General features: G+C 38.5%; 1 protein-coding gene across 2 annotated transcripts in view; it reads right to left on the bottom strand.

The window, feature by feature from the left end:
• FRZB (frizzled-related protein) overlaps window positions 1-18,853 on the bottom strand; it is a 30,623-nt gene that overhangs the window by 4,333 nt on the left and 7,437 nt on the right. The window contains exons 2-5 of one of the 2 annotated variants that reach the window (XM_014546533.1): window positions 18,750-18,797; window positions 5,078-5,143; window positions 1,725-1,929; window positions 1,074-1,137 (exon numbers count right to left, since the gene is read on the bottom strand). In XM_014546533.1, the coding sequence (XP_014402019.1) occupies window positions 1,074-1,137; window positions 1,725-1,929; window positions 5,078-5,143; window positions 18,750-18,797 (383 nt within the window). The remainder of the gene's footprint in view (window positions 1-1,073; window positions 1,138-1,724; window positions 1,930-5,077; window positions 5,144-18,749; window positions 18,798-18,853) is intronic. The other variant, XM_014546536.1, reaches the window with a different exon arrangement.

Here is an 18,853-nt window from a genome sequence, read left to right on the forward strand (position 1 = left end):
GCAGTTTCTCCCTGCAAAATAATACCCTCTACATTTTTGTAGGTCACTTGAACTCAAATGTTTCTGCTGCGCCGAGTGCCAGATGTATAAGGTAAACTGCCCAGGGGTTTTTTAACTTACCCTGTAAATGTTTCCCACCCCTTCAAACTCACAGAAGGAAGAGGATGTATTATGTTTGGTACAATTTCCACTCTCCCCACCCCCACCCCACCCACTACACACACACACCATTTTCAATTCTTTGCCCCTCTATATATTCTCCCATGTTCTTTGACACTGATTTGCTTAGTATAGTAAGAAGAAATGGAACCTTCTATTTGAAAGGTAATTTACAGTGCTTTTTAAAAAATGCAACACTTCCAGAATTTAAGGTTCACTGGCTCAAAAATAAAGCTACATGACTGCTCTAAGGAGCTTTTACATACAGATGAATGTGGCTTCACCTTGTAGATAGAAAATGGTGGCTATGCACTGAGACAATATTGGTAGTTTCCTACTCATTCTTTCTTCTCTTCTGTGACTCACAGAACTGCAATTTGTTCAAGGACACAATATGCCCAGCTAAACAAAACTACAGTTCCCAGCCTCTCTTGCAATTAAGGACCGACATGAGACCCAGTCGTGTGTAAATGTTGCTAGATGCAGCACTTGGAAACTCCTTTTTACCTCTCTTTTCTTTCTCCCTAAAATGTGTGATGCTGGAGGTGGGCAGCTCTCTTGTGACCTCCAGGTGAACATGAGTATGGGAGGAATATCCTTAAAAATGGCAGAGCAGGAAGCTGGAAGGAACCTGGGGCTCTAAAGATAACGTGGAGTCACCCTACCAGGACTGGACTAACTACAACTAGAATTTGCATTGTGAGAAGTTAGGCAACTATAGTTACATTTCTGATATGCATACAGAGAACTTCCTAAATGAAATCAATATTAAAAGCAAACTCAGTCCTTGGAATTTTAAATATATATACACATATCAGATTTTAATATTTCTCATGGAGTTGAGTGGAGCCACTTCGTTTGTGACAAATGGCTGGTTTTCTGTGTATCACTTTAAACATAAAACAGAGGCTTACCTTAACTTTTTTACCCAGTCGATCCTTCCATTTTTCAGCAATAGAACCCTCCACCAACAGTAATCTGCATTTTTTAAAGCAAGCACGTTTGAAAATTAAAACATATTACTGAAAATTACAAGAAACCATTGCAAAGACTTACCTGCTTATTCTAGAATAGAATGACCACGTTTTAGAACAGTAATTTTTTTTAGGATAGTAATTTCTTTTTAATCTTTATTGTTGAAAGTATTACAGATGTCCCCTAGTTATCCCCACTGACACCTTCTAGCCTTCACCTGCCCCTCTGCCCCAGGTCTTTGCCACAATATTGTCTGTGTCCATGGGTTATGCATATATGCATACAAGTTCTTTGGTTAATCTCTTCATTCTACAGTCTTACAACAGTAATTCTTAACCATTTGGGAGCCATTGGCCCCTTTAAGAACAAATGAAGTGATGACCCCTCTCCCCAGAAAAATGCACACCCACAAATTATACACATATACCCTACCCAGTACTTGCAATTGAGTGGCCCAACTAAAAACTATCTGTAATCCCCTAGTAGGCAGACAGATCCCAGGTTAAGAATCCCAGAGTAAGATCTCTAGAGAAGGACAGTAGGACAGGATAGGCAGAGAAATTGTTCTGAATCCTTAAGGAGCAGATTACCTGGAACGCTCCTCATCTTCATAGCCCATGATGATGTACTCCTCATTAACATGCAGTGGAGGACACAGGCAGCCAGAGCTGGTGTAAAGGTTAACCGTGTCCCTTGGAATGTTCACCAGAGAAGACTTCAGGATCTCCTTCACCTCGACCACTGCAGTCACGTCATGGCACTTGGTCTTGACCTCTTTAACTTTAGCCCGAATGACTGGGTAAAAGACAATGAAGCTGATATGGTCATGTGATCCACAATAGGTGCCACCTTTGTCTTCAAAAAAGACAAGTAGGCTCCTGTCTAGGCAGTTCTTCTCTACTTGATGCTCAATGAATGGAGAGGAAAAGTCAGCCAGATTTCTGTCCTAGATGTTAGTGAGTGACACACTGCACAGCACACCTGTCCCCTCAATGTTCAGCCCTGATCCCCTTCCAATTAGTGTACAAATATAGTTGTGTGTGTGTATTTCATTGAGAAAAATGCATCTATATAATCAAAGGTTGGGTCAATCTGATGTAATTTCCCTCCAAAATTTCATTTGGATGTGTGAATATGGGTGTCCGCAGTTTCCACTGCTGCCAACAGGAACTTAAACTTTATTAATTTCACTATATGCAAAGACCTAGTACTTAAATAAGCTTCGTTTTCTTGTCAGTACTCTTTTATTGGGTCTATTAATGGATTCTCTAAAGAGTTGGGGGTCTCATTAGTGCTATAAAGATGTCCTGTTCTACTGTGTTTCCAAACTGTTTCTGTGACCTTTTCACCTTCCTCACTTTAGCTCCCTGTTTAGACACCAGCGCCTTTTTCCTTTTGTTTCAGTACAGATTTTCTTTTATCCGCTCCTGTAAGCATTCAACTTTTTTTTTTTTTTTTTTTTTTTGTAAAAACAGTCACCACTAGATCTTGCTTCCTCCATCCTCTTTGAAGTCAGACCCTTCAACATTCCTCCTGTTTAGAGCGCCTTTTTCCTTTTGTTTCAGTACAGATTTTCTTTTATCCGCTCCTGTAAGCATTCAACTTTTTTTTTTTTTTTTTTTAGTAAAAACAGTCACCACTAGATCTTGCTTCCTCCATCCTCTTTGAAGTCAGACCCTTCAACATTCCTTCCCCGCATGCGCTATGGAATACAGTCTAACGTGTCGATTGCATTCATCTACCTCTCTCGATGGATAAACCGACACCCCGTTTACCTCACAAGCGTTGGCTTCACTTCTCAATAAACAGACAAACTGCCTTAAAAATAATCAATTCCCACTAGATCTTGCTTCCTCCATCCTCTTTGAAGTCAGACCCTTCAACATTCCTTCCCCGCATGCGCTATGGAATACAGTCTAACGTGTCGATTGCATTCATCTACCTCTCTCGATGGATAAACCGACACCCCGTTTACCTCACAAGCGTTGGCTTCACTTCTCAATAAACAGACAAACTGCCTTAAAAATAATCAATTCAGTGGCAAAGCTGAAGTATTTGACTCATAATCTAGCAAGTACAGATCTGCTTCTTTCCTGTATTTCTCCTCTTTGGAGGGGCCAAATTCTTTAGATTCCTACTTGTGGTAAATGAGCTCTTTTTTTTTTTTTCTTAAAGGGGGAGTTTGAAAAAGCCTGCGAAGTAAAAAATGTCAATTTGTAAGAAGCCAATGGCTCTCTCCCAGGCACCCTCATTGCTCTAGCTCAATATCCATGGATGTTATATGGAGAAAAATACGTGTCCAAATGAATCCCCTTTTTAAAAGCCCCTTAGGCACATATCAGCAGATCACTTTCATCTGAGTCACCACATATTTTAGAAGTTTTGGACTCAAAAAAAAAAAGGGAAAAAAGTAACCCATGAAAATTAGCCAACTAATAGCTGCATCCATGCCCCAACTCCACACAGAAACTTATCTCATTTCCCACCAGTACAATGTGCATACAATAGAAATTAAGTTACTAATTCTAAAAAATTTAGGACAAAAACCTCATTTTTGCTTCACGGGTATTTTAATTTTCAGAAAATTGGGTGCCTCAAATATGAGAACTTACAGCAAACAAAATACAACCGCCCCTGCTTGGTGTGACTTGTGAGTAAAGGAATCCCTTTCTGTCGGTGTTCTATTCTGTATTTTAACAAAAGATAAGATTTCCCGTTTGGAAATGTCATTTTGGAGAATCAGATGATAAATTCACAACCCAGTCAGCAGACATTTTGGGATCCTGGTTTATGTGAATGTGCTTCGCAGCATCCATCAACTCTTAGAGATTAGTGAGCTGTGCAAACGTTCTCAGACTAATGATTTATTTACCCAGTGTGGCTACTATTTTCATTAGAAATTTTTAGCACACATACCCCCTCCAAAATAAATATCTCTCTGCAAGACTTACTTTATTATTCAGTAATTTTATGAAAGCTCAAGAAATTTTACCTGAACTAATTCTGAATGAAGCAGAGGTTTTGTCTGAGTTATCAATTGCTCCCACCCCCCCTTTGTTTTCTCAATAGACACATAGATATTTATGAAAATCAGTATATTTGGGGATTTTAAATTTTTTTCAGATGGTGTTTTTTTTTTCCTGCTATTTAATCATTGGAGTGCCTGCCTTCCCCACAGATATATTTGGGGATTTTAAATTTTTTTCAGAGGTTTTTTTTTTTCTGCTATTTAATCATTGGAGTGCCTGCCTTCCCCACAGAAGCTCTAAGTAAGACCCAGGCAAGTGAAAATCCTTAAACTGCAGGCAACCTGGTTATTATTGTTTGGTTATGAGAAAGTATCTTCTTTCCACTGATGGTGATCTGTATCCCAGTTGATGTGACAGCATTCTTTCAGCTACCTTGTTGAAAATATTCTCTTTCCATGACTTGCAACCACTAGTATTTTGACTTTCAACAAAAATAATAGCATTATGAAAGCTGAATAAAGTAAAAATTGATTAAGAAAAGTAAAATAAATACAAACTCAACTGAACTTCAAGCACATAATAGCAGCACTATGAAAGCTGAATAAAGTAAAAATTGATTAAGTCAAGTAAAATAAATACAAACTCAACTGAACTTCAAGCACCTCTCATGCTCAGTTCCCCCTCAGGCTCTGGAGGGGGAGAGTCCCTCCCACCCAGTTTGAAATGTATCTCTATACTTGGTTACATGATTCTATGACACAGCATTGCTACCTGATATGCTTCAAAATCAATGATTTGTTAAGAATTTTGCCCACATCAGACATTTTAATTATTTGGGACAGGTATCCTCTCAAAAGTTGTCCTTATTTATTTGCTTTTAAGTCTTATTCTTGAACTGCTCACACACACACACACACACACACACACACTTCTTTACACAGCAGTTTATAGATCAACCATGAAGTTATCCTTACCATAGTTGTAATTGTTTCGGAAATAGGTCTTCTGTGTAGCTCTAATAGGCTTACATTTGCAGCGTTCTGAAAAACATAACGTTATCTGTAAGCAAAATTTCAACATTAGCTTTCATTTATTTATGCACACTTTTTTGGTTGGTTAGATTCAATTTGGTGGCGAAAAGGCTCTTTAGAGAGTCTATGTGTCTGATCTCTTTGTCTGGAATTACATTCATCTTCATTCTCTCTGCATAGACTTTTTTTTTCAGTAACAGTAGACTCCGAAGTTCCTACTCTCTAACAAATTACCCAAATCCTGAGGAAACACCTTCACCACCATGCATGAGGAGAGCATGACCCCTGAATCCTGAAAGAGGATGCTTCGTGCTTATGAAAGTAGACTCAACGCCTAGTGAAAGGCAACTTCCTTCTTATGCTCAGGTAACTGGTTTACCCCTCAGAATACCCCTGCATTCATATACGCCTTACAGGTGACACAGCACTCCTCCAAATCTTAGTTCCTGGACCGACAAGCTACTCGATGAGATAAGCAGGTATTATTACAACCTAGTGCACTTTGTGAAGTTTTTAAGAAGAGAGGCTCAGCCCCTTCATAGGCAGAATACCTGCTATTTAACTCAGTGGCATCTTTACGTTTAGTGGAGGAAATTACTACATGCATATTTTGAAATGAGAAGCTTCATGTTGCTTAAATATCTGGTGAGTAGTGACCAGGACACATTTTATGTGTAATACAGGTGTATGTCATAGAAATTCTAATGATCTCAAAATGTTACAGATAGAGGACAAATCATTTAACATCTTGGAAATGGACTACTATATTGTTTACAGGTTACTTAGCTGAAAAAATATATCAAATATGCATCATAACATGGTAGGTTGTTAGTCATTAAAGTCAATATAAGAACAGAAAATAACACACAATTATTTTAGAAAACATTTTAGTTTGTGTAAAGGTTATTTTTTTAAATAGTGCTTCAGAGAAAGCTTCATTAAAAATGAAATGGTATGTGTTTCTTCTATTTTGACACAGAGAAATAAAGAAAAAAAAGAACACATGAATCACAGTAGGAAGCCAACAAAAATATTTTGTTTAAAAAGTGTTTTGTGTTAGCATTGAGATGAATAAAAGGCAGAAGCTTTTGTTGACTACGTTATGTTTTCACATCAAAATAAATTTTAATTTCAGTCGAACTGCAGAGGACATGTTTTAAAGTACCCCAGTCCCAAGGAGAGTAGAACCGTTATCACTTTTTAGATTCTGGAACTAAGCACCTCAACTGGGGGCAGGTGCTCTTCTGCAGAGCAATAGCGGCAACAACTGTTGTTCTCGCCCACAGGAGAGGTGAGAAATTTCTCATGGCTACGCATAGCACTTCCCCTGTTCTGCAGATAACTTTTCACACACAATTTCTGCAGAATAAATATTTCAAGAAATCAAAATAAATTTTAATTTCAGTCGAACCTGCAGAGGACATGTTTTAAAGTACCCCAGTCCCATGGAGAGTGGAACCTTTATCACTTTTTAGATTCTGGAACTAAGCACCTCAGACAGGTGCTGTTCTGCAGAGCAATAGCGGCAACAACTGTTCTCGCCCACAGGAGAGGTGAGAAATTTCTCATTGCTACGCATAGCACTTCCCCTGTTCTGCAGATAATTTTTCACACACAATTTCTGCAGAATAAATATTTCAAGAAAATAAATAATGGGTAATATCGGTGCTGGTTGCTATTTTAAAGAATAATAGCTTTCTTATTAGCAAAACATTTATATTCCCGTTAAAAGAAAATGGAAAGTTATCTAATTCTACTCTTTAACTTTATTTTGTACAGAAATGTTACACATTTTTTAAGGAAAGATGTTCTTGAGATGAGACTATTTCTGAAGATTTACAAATTATCCTCACCCATATATAGATAGGGCATGTGCTTTTCTGCATTTAAAAATAGATATCTAATGCCAGGACCGGTGTGGCTCAGTGATTGAACTTTGACCTATGAACCAGGAGGTCACAGTTTGATTCCAGGTCAGGGCATATTCCCGGGTTGCGGGCTCGATCCCCAGTAGGGGCATGAAGGAAGCAGCTGATCAATGATTCTCTCTCATCATGGATGTTTCTATCCCTTTCTTCCTCTCCCTTCCTTTCTGAAATCAATAAAACATATTTAAAAAACAAAAACAGATATCTATCAAAAATAATGCATGTAGATAAATAACTACGTATTTGTAATTCTTCAGAAATCTGCACATCTATATATATAAAAGCCTGAGCAACCATTCAACTGGTAGCTATGACACACACTGACCACCAGGGGGCAGATGTTCAATGCACAGGCATGGAAACATGGAACAGACTGATGAATCTCAGAGGGAAGAGGGAAGGGGAGTGGGCGGGAAGAGATTAACCAAAGATTTTATATGCATATCTCTAATTAAAAAAAAAAAAAAAAAACTCTTGGCAAAAATATAGTCACTGGACTGAGTCTAATATGTCATTACCATATAACTTTGCTTGAAGCACAAATAGATTTCATAAAACTTCCCAAGCAGAGATTTTTCAAAAAATATATCATAAAGGAAGATTTTAAGTAAGTATTTACATAACTATATATACACAACTACATATACACAATTAGACCATTTCCTACCTAATGAGCTAAGCAATTATATTCTTGGGACAAAATTTTGTTCATCCTCAATGCATTTATCTCTGATTGCCTCAGAAGTGGCAACGCCATACCATATATGTCACCCTTGCCATGCTCCAATCCCTCGCTCTTGCTATAAGCAGTTATCTGTCTAGTTGAAGTAACTAGTAGCTCAATGAAATAACAGGGTAATAAAGAGGAGTGGAATTTTATATCTACAAAGTTCAAATGTGTAAGGACTTCCTTTCACTTATTTATATTCATGAAAGTGTGTCTTAGAACAATAGAGCTGGAGGATTATCCTTTTCCTAATGTTTACTCACATCTACATATATATTCCCCCAAGCCCAAAAATTGGAAAATTGGAAAGAATTATAGAAGGATACACTGCATACATTGTTTATTACATTTTTTGTACCTGCCACCCTATATCAGACTGTAGCAACTTCTTTTTCTTTACTACCAATAGTTGATTTCTTAGACTTTTATAGCGCCACTAGTATTATTATTATCTCTACTCTAATTTAATTTGCCAATAATTTTGCTAAATAGTCTTCCTCTCCAGCTTCCCAATGGCACAAGGTTTTTAAGTTTTATAGTGGCAAAATAAAATCTATTTACTGCACTTTGCACAAAAATAATTAGAAATTAATTTGCTTGCATTCCATTGTTGAGAAGAAAGGCTTGTAAAGAAATTGCCTTGGTGTTCTTATCTAAGAAAAAAATATGAACAAGGAGCTGGCAGCAATAAAATAAGTGACAAAGAGTTCTTCAAATGTAGGGAAGGTTTTAACATGAGTTCATCACCCTAGTACAAATATGAGTTTGCAAAATTAACATGCCCAGCACTCCATAGAGCAGACCATGGTCTGCACTTCAGGGAGATGCCCTACAGTGCACTGTGGTGCCTGAGAGGAAAGTGGTCGCACACTTTGTTCAGTTTTCTGCTCATAAATATTGGCTCATTTATTGAAAACACACAAAGATGGTATTATTTTAAAGGGTCATGTTGTTTTACAAGCTCTAAAGAATTTTAAGTACCTGATACAAGTACGCAATTTGACTCTCACTGGACCTTCACTATTGAATGCCACCTTGTTTGAGTTCAAGCTGAAGTGTGATATGACTCTCAAGCTAACCCTGACCTTTGTTTGAACATTGACTTCTTTTGGGTGTCATCCAAAGCTGTAAGACTATAATTAACTTTGCCAGATTTCAAAACTCCTATAACCTTCCATGTACCATGACTTCGGAACACTACTATCCATGAATGAGTATTTTTCTGCTTTTTTAGGAAAAGACTTTAGATCTGTGCTCAGGATTTATTGTCAAAAAGAAGGGGAGGGGGATAAAATACAATTCTATGTATGTTATGATTCTCACTGTAAGTCTTTCACGACTGACTCTTTCTAGTCAGACCAGAGTTTAAGTCATTGTAATTCACACCAAATGCATTCAGCGTATGTTTTACATCCTGGCATTTGACCCTAGAATCCCCCTCATCCTCTTTCCCTCCATTTTAAGATACATTAGAGCAGACCACAAATTTTAAAACAGATGCAAAAATAAATTTTTTATGACTCAAAAATCTATATCCTTAACTATGACTTCTTTATTGAGATCCAGATCTATATTTTTAACAGCCTGTAAGAGTGTCCATAGCATGACCTTAAGTAGTTTTAAATATACGTCAATGTCCATCACACCATGAACTTGTCTTCCTCCTTTGGAAATAGTCTTTTCTGTCTCTACAACCCCGGGATAACCATGCTTCTGTAAATGTGAGATGGGAAAGGAAATGAGAACTAACATTTGTTGAGTCCTTTTAGTCACTAACATGTTAATTCATTCTACAAATATTTTATCATGCACCTGCTATATGCCAACCTCTGTTCTAGACAAGTAGGACACCTGATGGGCAATACAGACAACGCAGAATAAGTTACAGATATTGAACAAGTAATTACACCTAAAATCATTTCTTTTCATATGTGATGAATGCTATGAAAGAAAAGTACAATGAGCAAAGAGAACATGTAACCTGATCATCTAAATTAGTCTGGTCTTCTGACAAATTTCAAAGAGAACGCGGGGGTGGGGGGTACTTATATGCACAGCCCATGGACACAGACAATAGTGTGGTGAAAGCCTGGGAGAGGTAGGTGCAGGGTGGATCGGGTCAACAGGGGAAAAATTGGGACATCTGTAACACCTTCAACAATAAAATAAATACATAAAAAATAACAGTCCAGTCTTCAAAGTCTTCTGAGAAAATGACATTTATGCTTAAAACCTGAAAGATGAGTTATAACAATCTAGGCAGGAACAATATCTTAATATGTAAGATATCTAAGAAGTTCATAAAGGAGAATGAGAAAGAGCATCCAATGACAGGGAGTCAAAAAGCTGAAAGAAGAGGGTGTTCCAAGTAAAATGGAAAGCAGTCCTCTGCCAAAAGAACCTCCAAGCTCAACTGAGTTAAGAGAGAAAAGTGTCCATTAAATTCAATCGGCAAGGAGAGAAGGGGACTCAGAACAAAGGGAAGGGGAGGACTTTGAAAGCCAAGTCATCCACTACACGAGCAAAAAAAGGAAAGAAAGATCCAGATGTTGACGGGCTTATACATCTGATGGTGGGATGAGGAGTTTCTTCTGATGGCTTTTACTTGATCTCATTGAAGGATGAAGTAACATCAGCAACTGTGGGGAATGAGGGACCAAGAGAGGCAGGGTCTAGAAGTGTAAGGAGAGAATAAAAGATATACAACAGTTATTTTATTAAGTAGAAAGGCAAACTTTCTAGAGAATAAAGGCAGGATTGCTAGGCAATGTTAACTGTGTGTTTTAATTTTTATCTTGAACTTAAAAGTGAAACCAGTCACCCCAATTGAGCTATTTTCTCTGACAACTAGAATTGAGACTTTGCCAGTTGAGTATGGCAGAAGAAAAGAAAGGCAAGGGAATTGAGGGTATTTTCAAGAGAATGATTATTACGGTGCACCATTAAATCTCAGGTAGACAAGGAGACTAGTGAACAGATAAAGACACAGTCTCACTGGAGCAAAATTTTTAGCAATGATAATACTAGAGCAAATCTGCTGAAATGAAAAAAAATGGTAGGCAAAAAGAGGGGTACTTAAAGGAACATTAGAGTTCTGGCACTACTGCCCGATGGCAAAGCCCAGAATGTGCCCACGAAAATGGATGGCTGGGGTAGAACAGACAAGCAGGTTTGTGAAATGAAGAAGTCCTTGCACAGATGGATTATCTACTTTAAATCAACGTCAACAAAATGGCAACATGGACGGGTGCCATTGTGGAGCTTGTCCAGATATCCCGTAAGGCAGTGGTTCTCCACCTTCTGGCCCTTTCAATACCGTTCCTCATGTTGTGACCCAACCATAACATTATTCTCGTTGATACTTCATAACTGTAATGTTGCTACTGTTATGAATCGTAATGTAAATATCTGATATCCAGGATGGTCTTAGGCGACCCCTGTGAAAGGGTCGTTGACTGCCAAAGGGGTCGCGACCCACAGGTTGAGAACCGCTGCCTTAATGGACAGTGGGAAATACATCATTTGGCCTTCCAGAAGGTCAGTTCACTACTGTTCTAGAAACAAAGCAATTATAAAACATGCCTAAATTTCACTCTAAGACCATCTTCCCTCTTCCAAATAGCAAGTCATAAAATGAACACCTTATTGAAATATAGAGGATCTTATTCCTACGGCATAACATATAACATAGAACCCTAGTGTCCTGATCTCAATGATGAAAGAAATTTTAGCGACAACAGTGCATATCCTGCAGAATCAGAAACCAAGTAGTTCTATACTACAAAGTAGGCATATACTACTAGAAGAGTCCAGAAAACACCATGGTTAAAAGGATGGACTTTTATTGTCAGACACAGCTAGGTTTGAGTCTAGGATCCATTCCCTACTATTTAACATCTAAAAAGTGGCAAAATGTAAAGTTACTGAGAGACTTATTGGGATTCCTAACCCATCATTTATAAAGACTATCTAATGCAGTGATGGCCAACCTATGACACGCGTGTCAGAGGTGACACACGAACTCATTTTTTTGGTTGATTTTTCTTTGTTAAATGGCATTTAAATATATAAAATAAATATCAAAAATATAAGTCGTTGTTTTGCTATGGTTGCAAATATCAAAAAATTTCTGTATGTGACACGGCACCAGAGTTACGTTAGGGTTTTTCAAAATGCTGACACACCGAGCTCAAAAGGTTCACCATCACTGATCTAATGAGTAAAAAAGGTAATATTTTTCCAGGTTCCTCACCACCTACAGAACTGTGATACCTATCAAAAGTAAGCAAAACAATGAGATTTTTTTCAGTAGTGCTTGATTCTGCTGTTTTGACTCAAGTAGACCACAATAATTTCTATCCTGATGTAGGGAGTCCATTGAAACTATCATGCACATATCCCAAATTTGAAGGATCAAGCTTAGCAAGCCAAAATAACCATACAAGTGGCCATTCTAATCCTATATAATAAAAGGCTAATATGCAAATCGACCGAACGGCAGAACGACTGGTCACTATGATGCGCACTGACCACCAGGGGGCAGACGCTCAACACAGGAGCTCATGGCTGGCAAGCACAGCCATGGTGGCGGGAGCCTCTCCCATCTCTGTGGCAGTGCTAAGGATGTCCGACTGACTGCTTAGGCCCACTCCCCACCTAAGTAGTTAGTCAGACATCCCCCAAGGGCTCCCAGACTGCGAGAGGGTGCAGGCCGGGCTGAGAGAGCCCCCCCCCCCGCACCCCAGTGAACGAATTTCACGCACTGGGCCTCTAGTGATATTATAGTGCTGAAGAATAAGACAAAATGATTAGGCCTTCACCACATTATTGTCTGTGTCCATGGGTTATGCAAAATGTTCAAAGTCACTAATCATCAGAGAGATGCAAATTAAAATGACAATGAGGTACCACTCCACACCTGTCAGCATGTCCACCATCAACAAATCAACAAATGACAAGAGCTAGTGAGGATGTGGAGAAAAGGGAACCCTAGTACACAGCTGGTGGGAATGCAGACTGGTGCAGCCATTATGGAAAACAGTATGGAGTTTCCTCAAAAAATTAAATATGGCCGAAACCGGTTTGGCTCAGTGGATAGAGCGTCGGCCTGCGGACTAAAGGGTCCCGGGTTCGATTCTGGTCAAGGGCATGTGCCTGGGTTGGGGGCACATCCCCAGTGGGAGATGTGCAGGGGGCAGCTGGTCGATGTTTCTCTCTCATCGATGTTTCTAACTCTCTGTCTCTCTCCCTTCCTCTCTGTAAAAAATCAATAAAAATAAAAATAAAAAAATTAAATATGGATCTGCCATTTGACCCAGTGATCCCACTTCCAGGAGTGCTATATCCTAAGAAACTAGAAATACCAATCAGAAAGAATATATGCTCCCCTATATTCATAGCAGTGTAATTTACAATAGCTAAAATCTGGAAACAGCCCAAGTGCCCATCAGTAGGTGCATAGATAGAAAAGCTGTGGTTCGTTTACACCATGGAATACTATGCAGCTGCAAAAAAGAAGGATCTCTTGCCCTTTGAGACAGCATGGAGGGACCTGGAGAGTATTATGCTAAGTGAAATAAGCCAGTCAGAGAAAAATAAATATCACGTGATCTCACTCAAATGTGGAATCTAATGAACAAAATAAACAGGTCAACAAAATAGATATAGAGATATAGAAGCATGGAACAGACTAATGAATCTCAGGGAAGGCATAGGTGGGTGGAGAAACAGATTAACCAAAGAACTTACATGATAAAAATATTATTTATCTTGATCTGATTAATAGCTATATGGGTGTATGCATTTGTTAAAATTCAATGCAGCATACATTAGTGCATTTTACTATAAGTAAATTTTACCTCAATAAAGTACTATTAACATAAAATTCATATAAGATATTTCTTTCGTTTTTCCATAAATTGAACTGTATCACGACTTAGCAGCTGTTCATTACATGTTTAAAATAATATTTATTCCCTAAAGATAGACACAGGGCAAAGAATATCCTATTAGATTTTACTTTGGATTAGAGCAGTATGTGGAAATGCAATGAAGTTGATTGTTGAACCGAGGTAATATAATAAGGCTTTAAAAAGCAAAAATAACATTTGCTCAATTTAGCTGAAAAAACAAACCTCAAATATTGTAATAAAGGTCTCAATTCATAGTTATTTGAACTCTGTAAAAGGGAATTACTTAAGATTGAGAGGACTAACTCTATATTAATAAGAAAAGGAAATTTAGTTTACTCCTTTAAGATTTATGTCCTTGGAAAATTTTAAACTGCCTTTCACAAGGTGTCTGAATCCAAGAGCCGTTCACGATCAACAAAATATAAAGTCAATGCAATTTGCCCGTTTTTCTCTCATGAAATCTCGAAGTGTGATGTTTTGTGAAGTATTCCAAAGAGGTTAATTGACAAAAAAATAAAGTAGGCTTCACAGTCTTTTGGAATACAATGTTTCTACTTAATTCCAAGCACATAGAAAAGAGGTGAAAGAAAAGGGAAGTGCAGACAACTGCTCACTCCTTCATACCACGTCCTTGGCCTAGGAGATGCCTGGTATGAGGAGGTGGTCATTCCATTTGTGGTGAATGGTCAGGTGGATGAAGTCTCAGTGCTGGGGATCTGGGAACACAATTGTACCACATACTAAAAAAGAAAGTTGCGAGGAGGAAATTTTTAATGAAAAGTTTACTTTTATTTATTAAATATGTTGTATTTGGAGTGCAAATAGACTACCCAGGTAGAAGTGTCTGGAGGAGAAGTGTGGTACTCTACCTGGGAGAGTGATCAGAACGAGTCGTAGGTGATGACTTAGCCTATGCAGCTGGGTGGACACTGATAGGAAGAGATCATTGTGAGGAGAAAGGAGCAGGGGCCAAGCACAGAGCCTCGGGGAATGCCCACCGCTGGGCGGCAGGAGAACCAGGACAATACGGGTAGCCGCCCAGGGAGGAAAACTACTGCAAAACAACAGCAACAACAAATAGATATGCCACTATAAAAATAACGTTTTTTATTTATCCTAATTTTGTCTCCAATAAAGGGTAGATGTTTTCCCAAGTCAACTCAGCCTCTGTGGTCAGCAAACATTTGCACCAAAGGGGGAAACCAACCAGATTCCTTCCCAAAATTAGTAGGAAGCCCCAAGGGCAGAAAGAAATTGGAAGGAAAGAGAGAACGGGTCTATACTACCCACGCTAGGCCGGCAGAGGCCATGCCCCCTTGGGTGCCTGGCAGGTGCAGGCGACCAGGAACCTTCAGTTCCTCAGCGGCTGCCCCTCAGCTGCCCAGAGGAGCTTCTCTGAAGGAAGAGGGTAGTGAAAACACTGCAGTGCACCCAGCTTACCCTTGGGGCTACTACTAATGCCCTCATTTGAAAACACAGTGGTGGGCAAAAGTAGGTTTACAGTTGCTCCTATAGAAAATGCAATGATTAACAAATTAGTAATAATACAAGAATAAACTCTGTGTTTCATGTCATCACAACTGTAAACCTACTTTTATCACAAGGAAACCCCAAGGTCACTATAATCTGATTTTATATTAGGAGGCAGACCCAGAGAAGTTATGTAATTTGGTCATGATCATATAATTAATTAGTGTCAGAAATTACCAACTCTATCTCCTCTCTGGGAAATTTGTGTTTTTCAAATATAAAAGCTCATAAATTGGTCACCGTCACAAAGTAGAAGACTCTGGGGATTCTTTTTCAGGATTACTTTAATAAAAATATATCTTTTAATTGCATCATTTGATTACCTGCCTCAATTTTCTGTGTTGATTTGACAGACCTAGTGATTCAATGGAATAGAACTAAAATTGTTTTTCTCCACATTCCAAGTTATGGAAACAAGAGAGAATGTTCTCCTTATTATGATAGTGAGTTTACACTATCATAGTGAGCTGCTCAGACAGAATTATTATTTCTAAAAAAAGAAAAAGAAAATTGTTAAGTTTAGAGGCACAGAATAAATTAACCAGAGTGAAAGAATTTCTTTTCCAAATTTCAGACAGAAACAGCTTGACACTTTTGAAAGACGGGTTATGTGGATTACAATGTTTTTATGTCTTCCTCATTTCCTGTTTTATCATAATCAACCTCAGCTGTTACATTATTCCAAAGAATAGCATTTTGACAAATTATATTTTCTTTTCAGAACATGCGAATACAAACAGAATGAGTTTGGTTTTGTTTGCTGGCTTTTCATCACTCCCATTATGCCGGAGAACAGGAAAACATTATGAAAGAGGAATAGTAAACACTGAAGCCAGGAATGTTACATTCATTCTAGATAACCTTATACATTGAACTATTTTTGTATATTATGTATAGTGTTGTTGATGTCTTCTCTGTTTCACACGCTGAAGTGCTATGTTATTCTAACCACAGCTTCAGGACAAATTGATAGCACATGCACACACAGGGCCAAAAATTTTGACTTACCCAATGTACTGTGTATTATACAAATGAGCTTTTTGGTTTGTTTTGACCAAATACAATAGTGGGAGCGATCTTTAAAACAGAACTATTGCTGAACACTAATGATTTTTTAAAAGATAAATGTTTGTTGGGGCGCCTTTGGTAGACATTGTCTCAGTTCAAACACTTCTCACTCTGCTAAGAGTCAGTGGAAATCAACAGAGAAAACTGGTCCAATCTAAAGAAAATAGATGTTTCGAACCTGTTTACAAACTTAGTAAAATTAATTTTAATTTTTAATGTTTATAAATGTTATAAATATTATTTTATGTTCTGCTTCCAAATATAAAACACCCTACCGGGCAGTACATACAGACCCAAATCAATGAATTACTAGAAGAAAATGAACAGAAGTATATAATAATTAATTACAGTTATGATGTTCTTAAAGAAACAAATGCAGCATGAGTTGTATTAACAAAAACTGGAAACAACCCAAAACTCCAGAAACATGGAATGATTAAAGTGTCATATATTTATATGACAGACTACAATGGAAATTTGAAAATACTGCTCTACGACATAATAAATAGCAAAGGAAACCACAAACACAAACGCACAAATTACATGCAGACTGTAGGATGCCACTCATAAAAGTTTAAAATCAGGCAAAAGTTAATATACGCTGCTAGAATTCCTGCCAGTGGTTATCTTCGGGAAGAAGCATGGAAGTTATGATTTGGAAGAGGCACAGGGAGGCGTCTGGAGTGGTGGTAATGGCTATATCTTGATCTGTGTGGTGGTTACATAAGAGTGTTTACTTTGTGGAAAGGCACTGAGCTGCATGCTTTTATGATTTATGATCTCTTCTGCGTATATGTCATACTTCATTTACAAGTTTATTTTATGATAAGACGGAGTAAGTAGATTCCATCATGTCTTTCCCGCTGAATAGAGTTATAAAACCTAAACAAAATGCATGAAGCAGCTACTTAAGGACTCTGAAAAGTAAACAGTAGCAGGAAGATGGAGAAGACGACCAGTACCATCAAACTGGTAATGGATTCATCATTTTTCCCTTCTGCTAGGCCCCAGCTGAGGGGCTAATTAAAGCTCAATCATCAGGTCCCAGCAAAGCAGATTTAAAAGAGCCTAAATAATCAATTGCTATTCTTATTGTGTTTGTGCAAATAATCAAGGCAAATTGAAACTGGACTTAATACAGTAAATAAATTGGTCTTAATTTGGCTCTTTAATGAAAATGAGGGTGATTTTAGGGGGGGGGATTATGTTTTAAAGGACTCTATAACACAATTGTAAATAGTAGACTCTAGTTCAATTAAAAGCTTTATTTTTTTCACTTAAAGATTTGTAACACCGTTTGTCTCCACCAGGTTACAAGCCCTCTTTGTATTCAGGAGATACCGCCTCTAGACACCATCACCATTTCCTTCTGGGCCCAGGTCTCATTGTCCCTCTGACAGAGAGCAAGGGTCTCTTGGCTCTGAAACCTCTAGACACCATCACCATTTCCTTCTGGGCCCAGATCTCATTGTCCCTCTGACAGAGAGCAAAGGTCTCTTGGCTCTGAAGGAAAACTTTGCCCCTCTTCAGCAGGAACAGCTACAGAAGAGACCTGAGCCCTTTTTCTCTGAAAGAATTCAGAACCAAGATCCTTAGGGGGAGAGGGGGTTAGGCAGTTAGACAGACATGAGCAAAGCTAGGATGATGGGCCAGGTACAGAAAGTCACCAGGGTGGAAAGCCCTGGGTGCCTACCACAGGACAATTTAGGGTGCGACCTTGTCCCCAGCGTGACCTTCCCTCCCCTAGCACATCACTGGTCATGCAGTTTGGACACCCTGACTTTTCCTCCCTAGAGATAACATCTAGGCCTCAGCTGTATTTCAGCTCTGGGCCCAGAAAAGCAGCAAAACCAGACAAGCAACGCCAGGCGCCAAGGCTGACCTCAGGACCAGCTGCATTGAATAATGACCGTCGGGACCCTGACCCTGAAAGGACACACCTGGAAAGCTGGTGAACATTCTATTGAGATCTTCCACTGGGACCTCCCCTAAAATCTCCAACCTTAAAACCCTTAGCACAGAGGACCCTGCTCTCCCTCTTGGGAGCACACCAGCGCCTTTCCCTTCTCCCCCTCCCCTCCCCATCCTCCTAGGTGTGTCACCATTACCCTCCACTTCTAAGCTCCAAGGGCCCTTCCTTTACTTCTATAACTTATTTCCTAAGCCCATTTCTTCCATGAATTACTTCTACCTCTGTGACTTTCCAAATAAATGTTTTTATATGAAAAAGTATAGAATTCATAAAATTCATAGAATTTTTAATGACCAAAAGTAAAGGTCAATTTTATTACATGCTAATTTTAAAAATAAAATTAACATAAATAAAAAATAACGTGTATAAGCTTACTTTAAGATGTAGGGCACAAATGTCCCCAACCAAGACTTCAGTATCTGGGTTACATCAAAGATTTGACTACAAATGAAAACCAGGAAGGTAGTGATGTACTCACCACTGCTCGCCCCTCTACAGTTTCCATTACTAGAATCCATAGGAAAATCTGAAAGGTGATAGAATAAAGTAAGAATCATCACATATTCATTATTACTTCAAGAG

Source organism: Myotis brandtii, unplaced genomic scaffold, assembly GCF_000412655.1.
Source record: "Myotis brandtii unplaced genomic scaffold, ASM41265v1 scaffold112, whole genome shotgun sequence".
Lineage (NCBI taxonomy): Eukaryota > Metazoa > Chordata > Mammalia > Chiroptera > Vespertilionidae > Myotis > Myotis brandtii.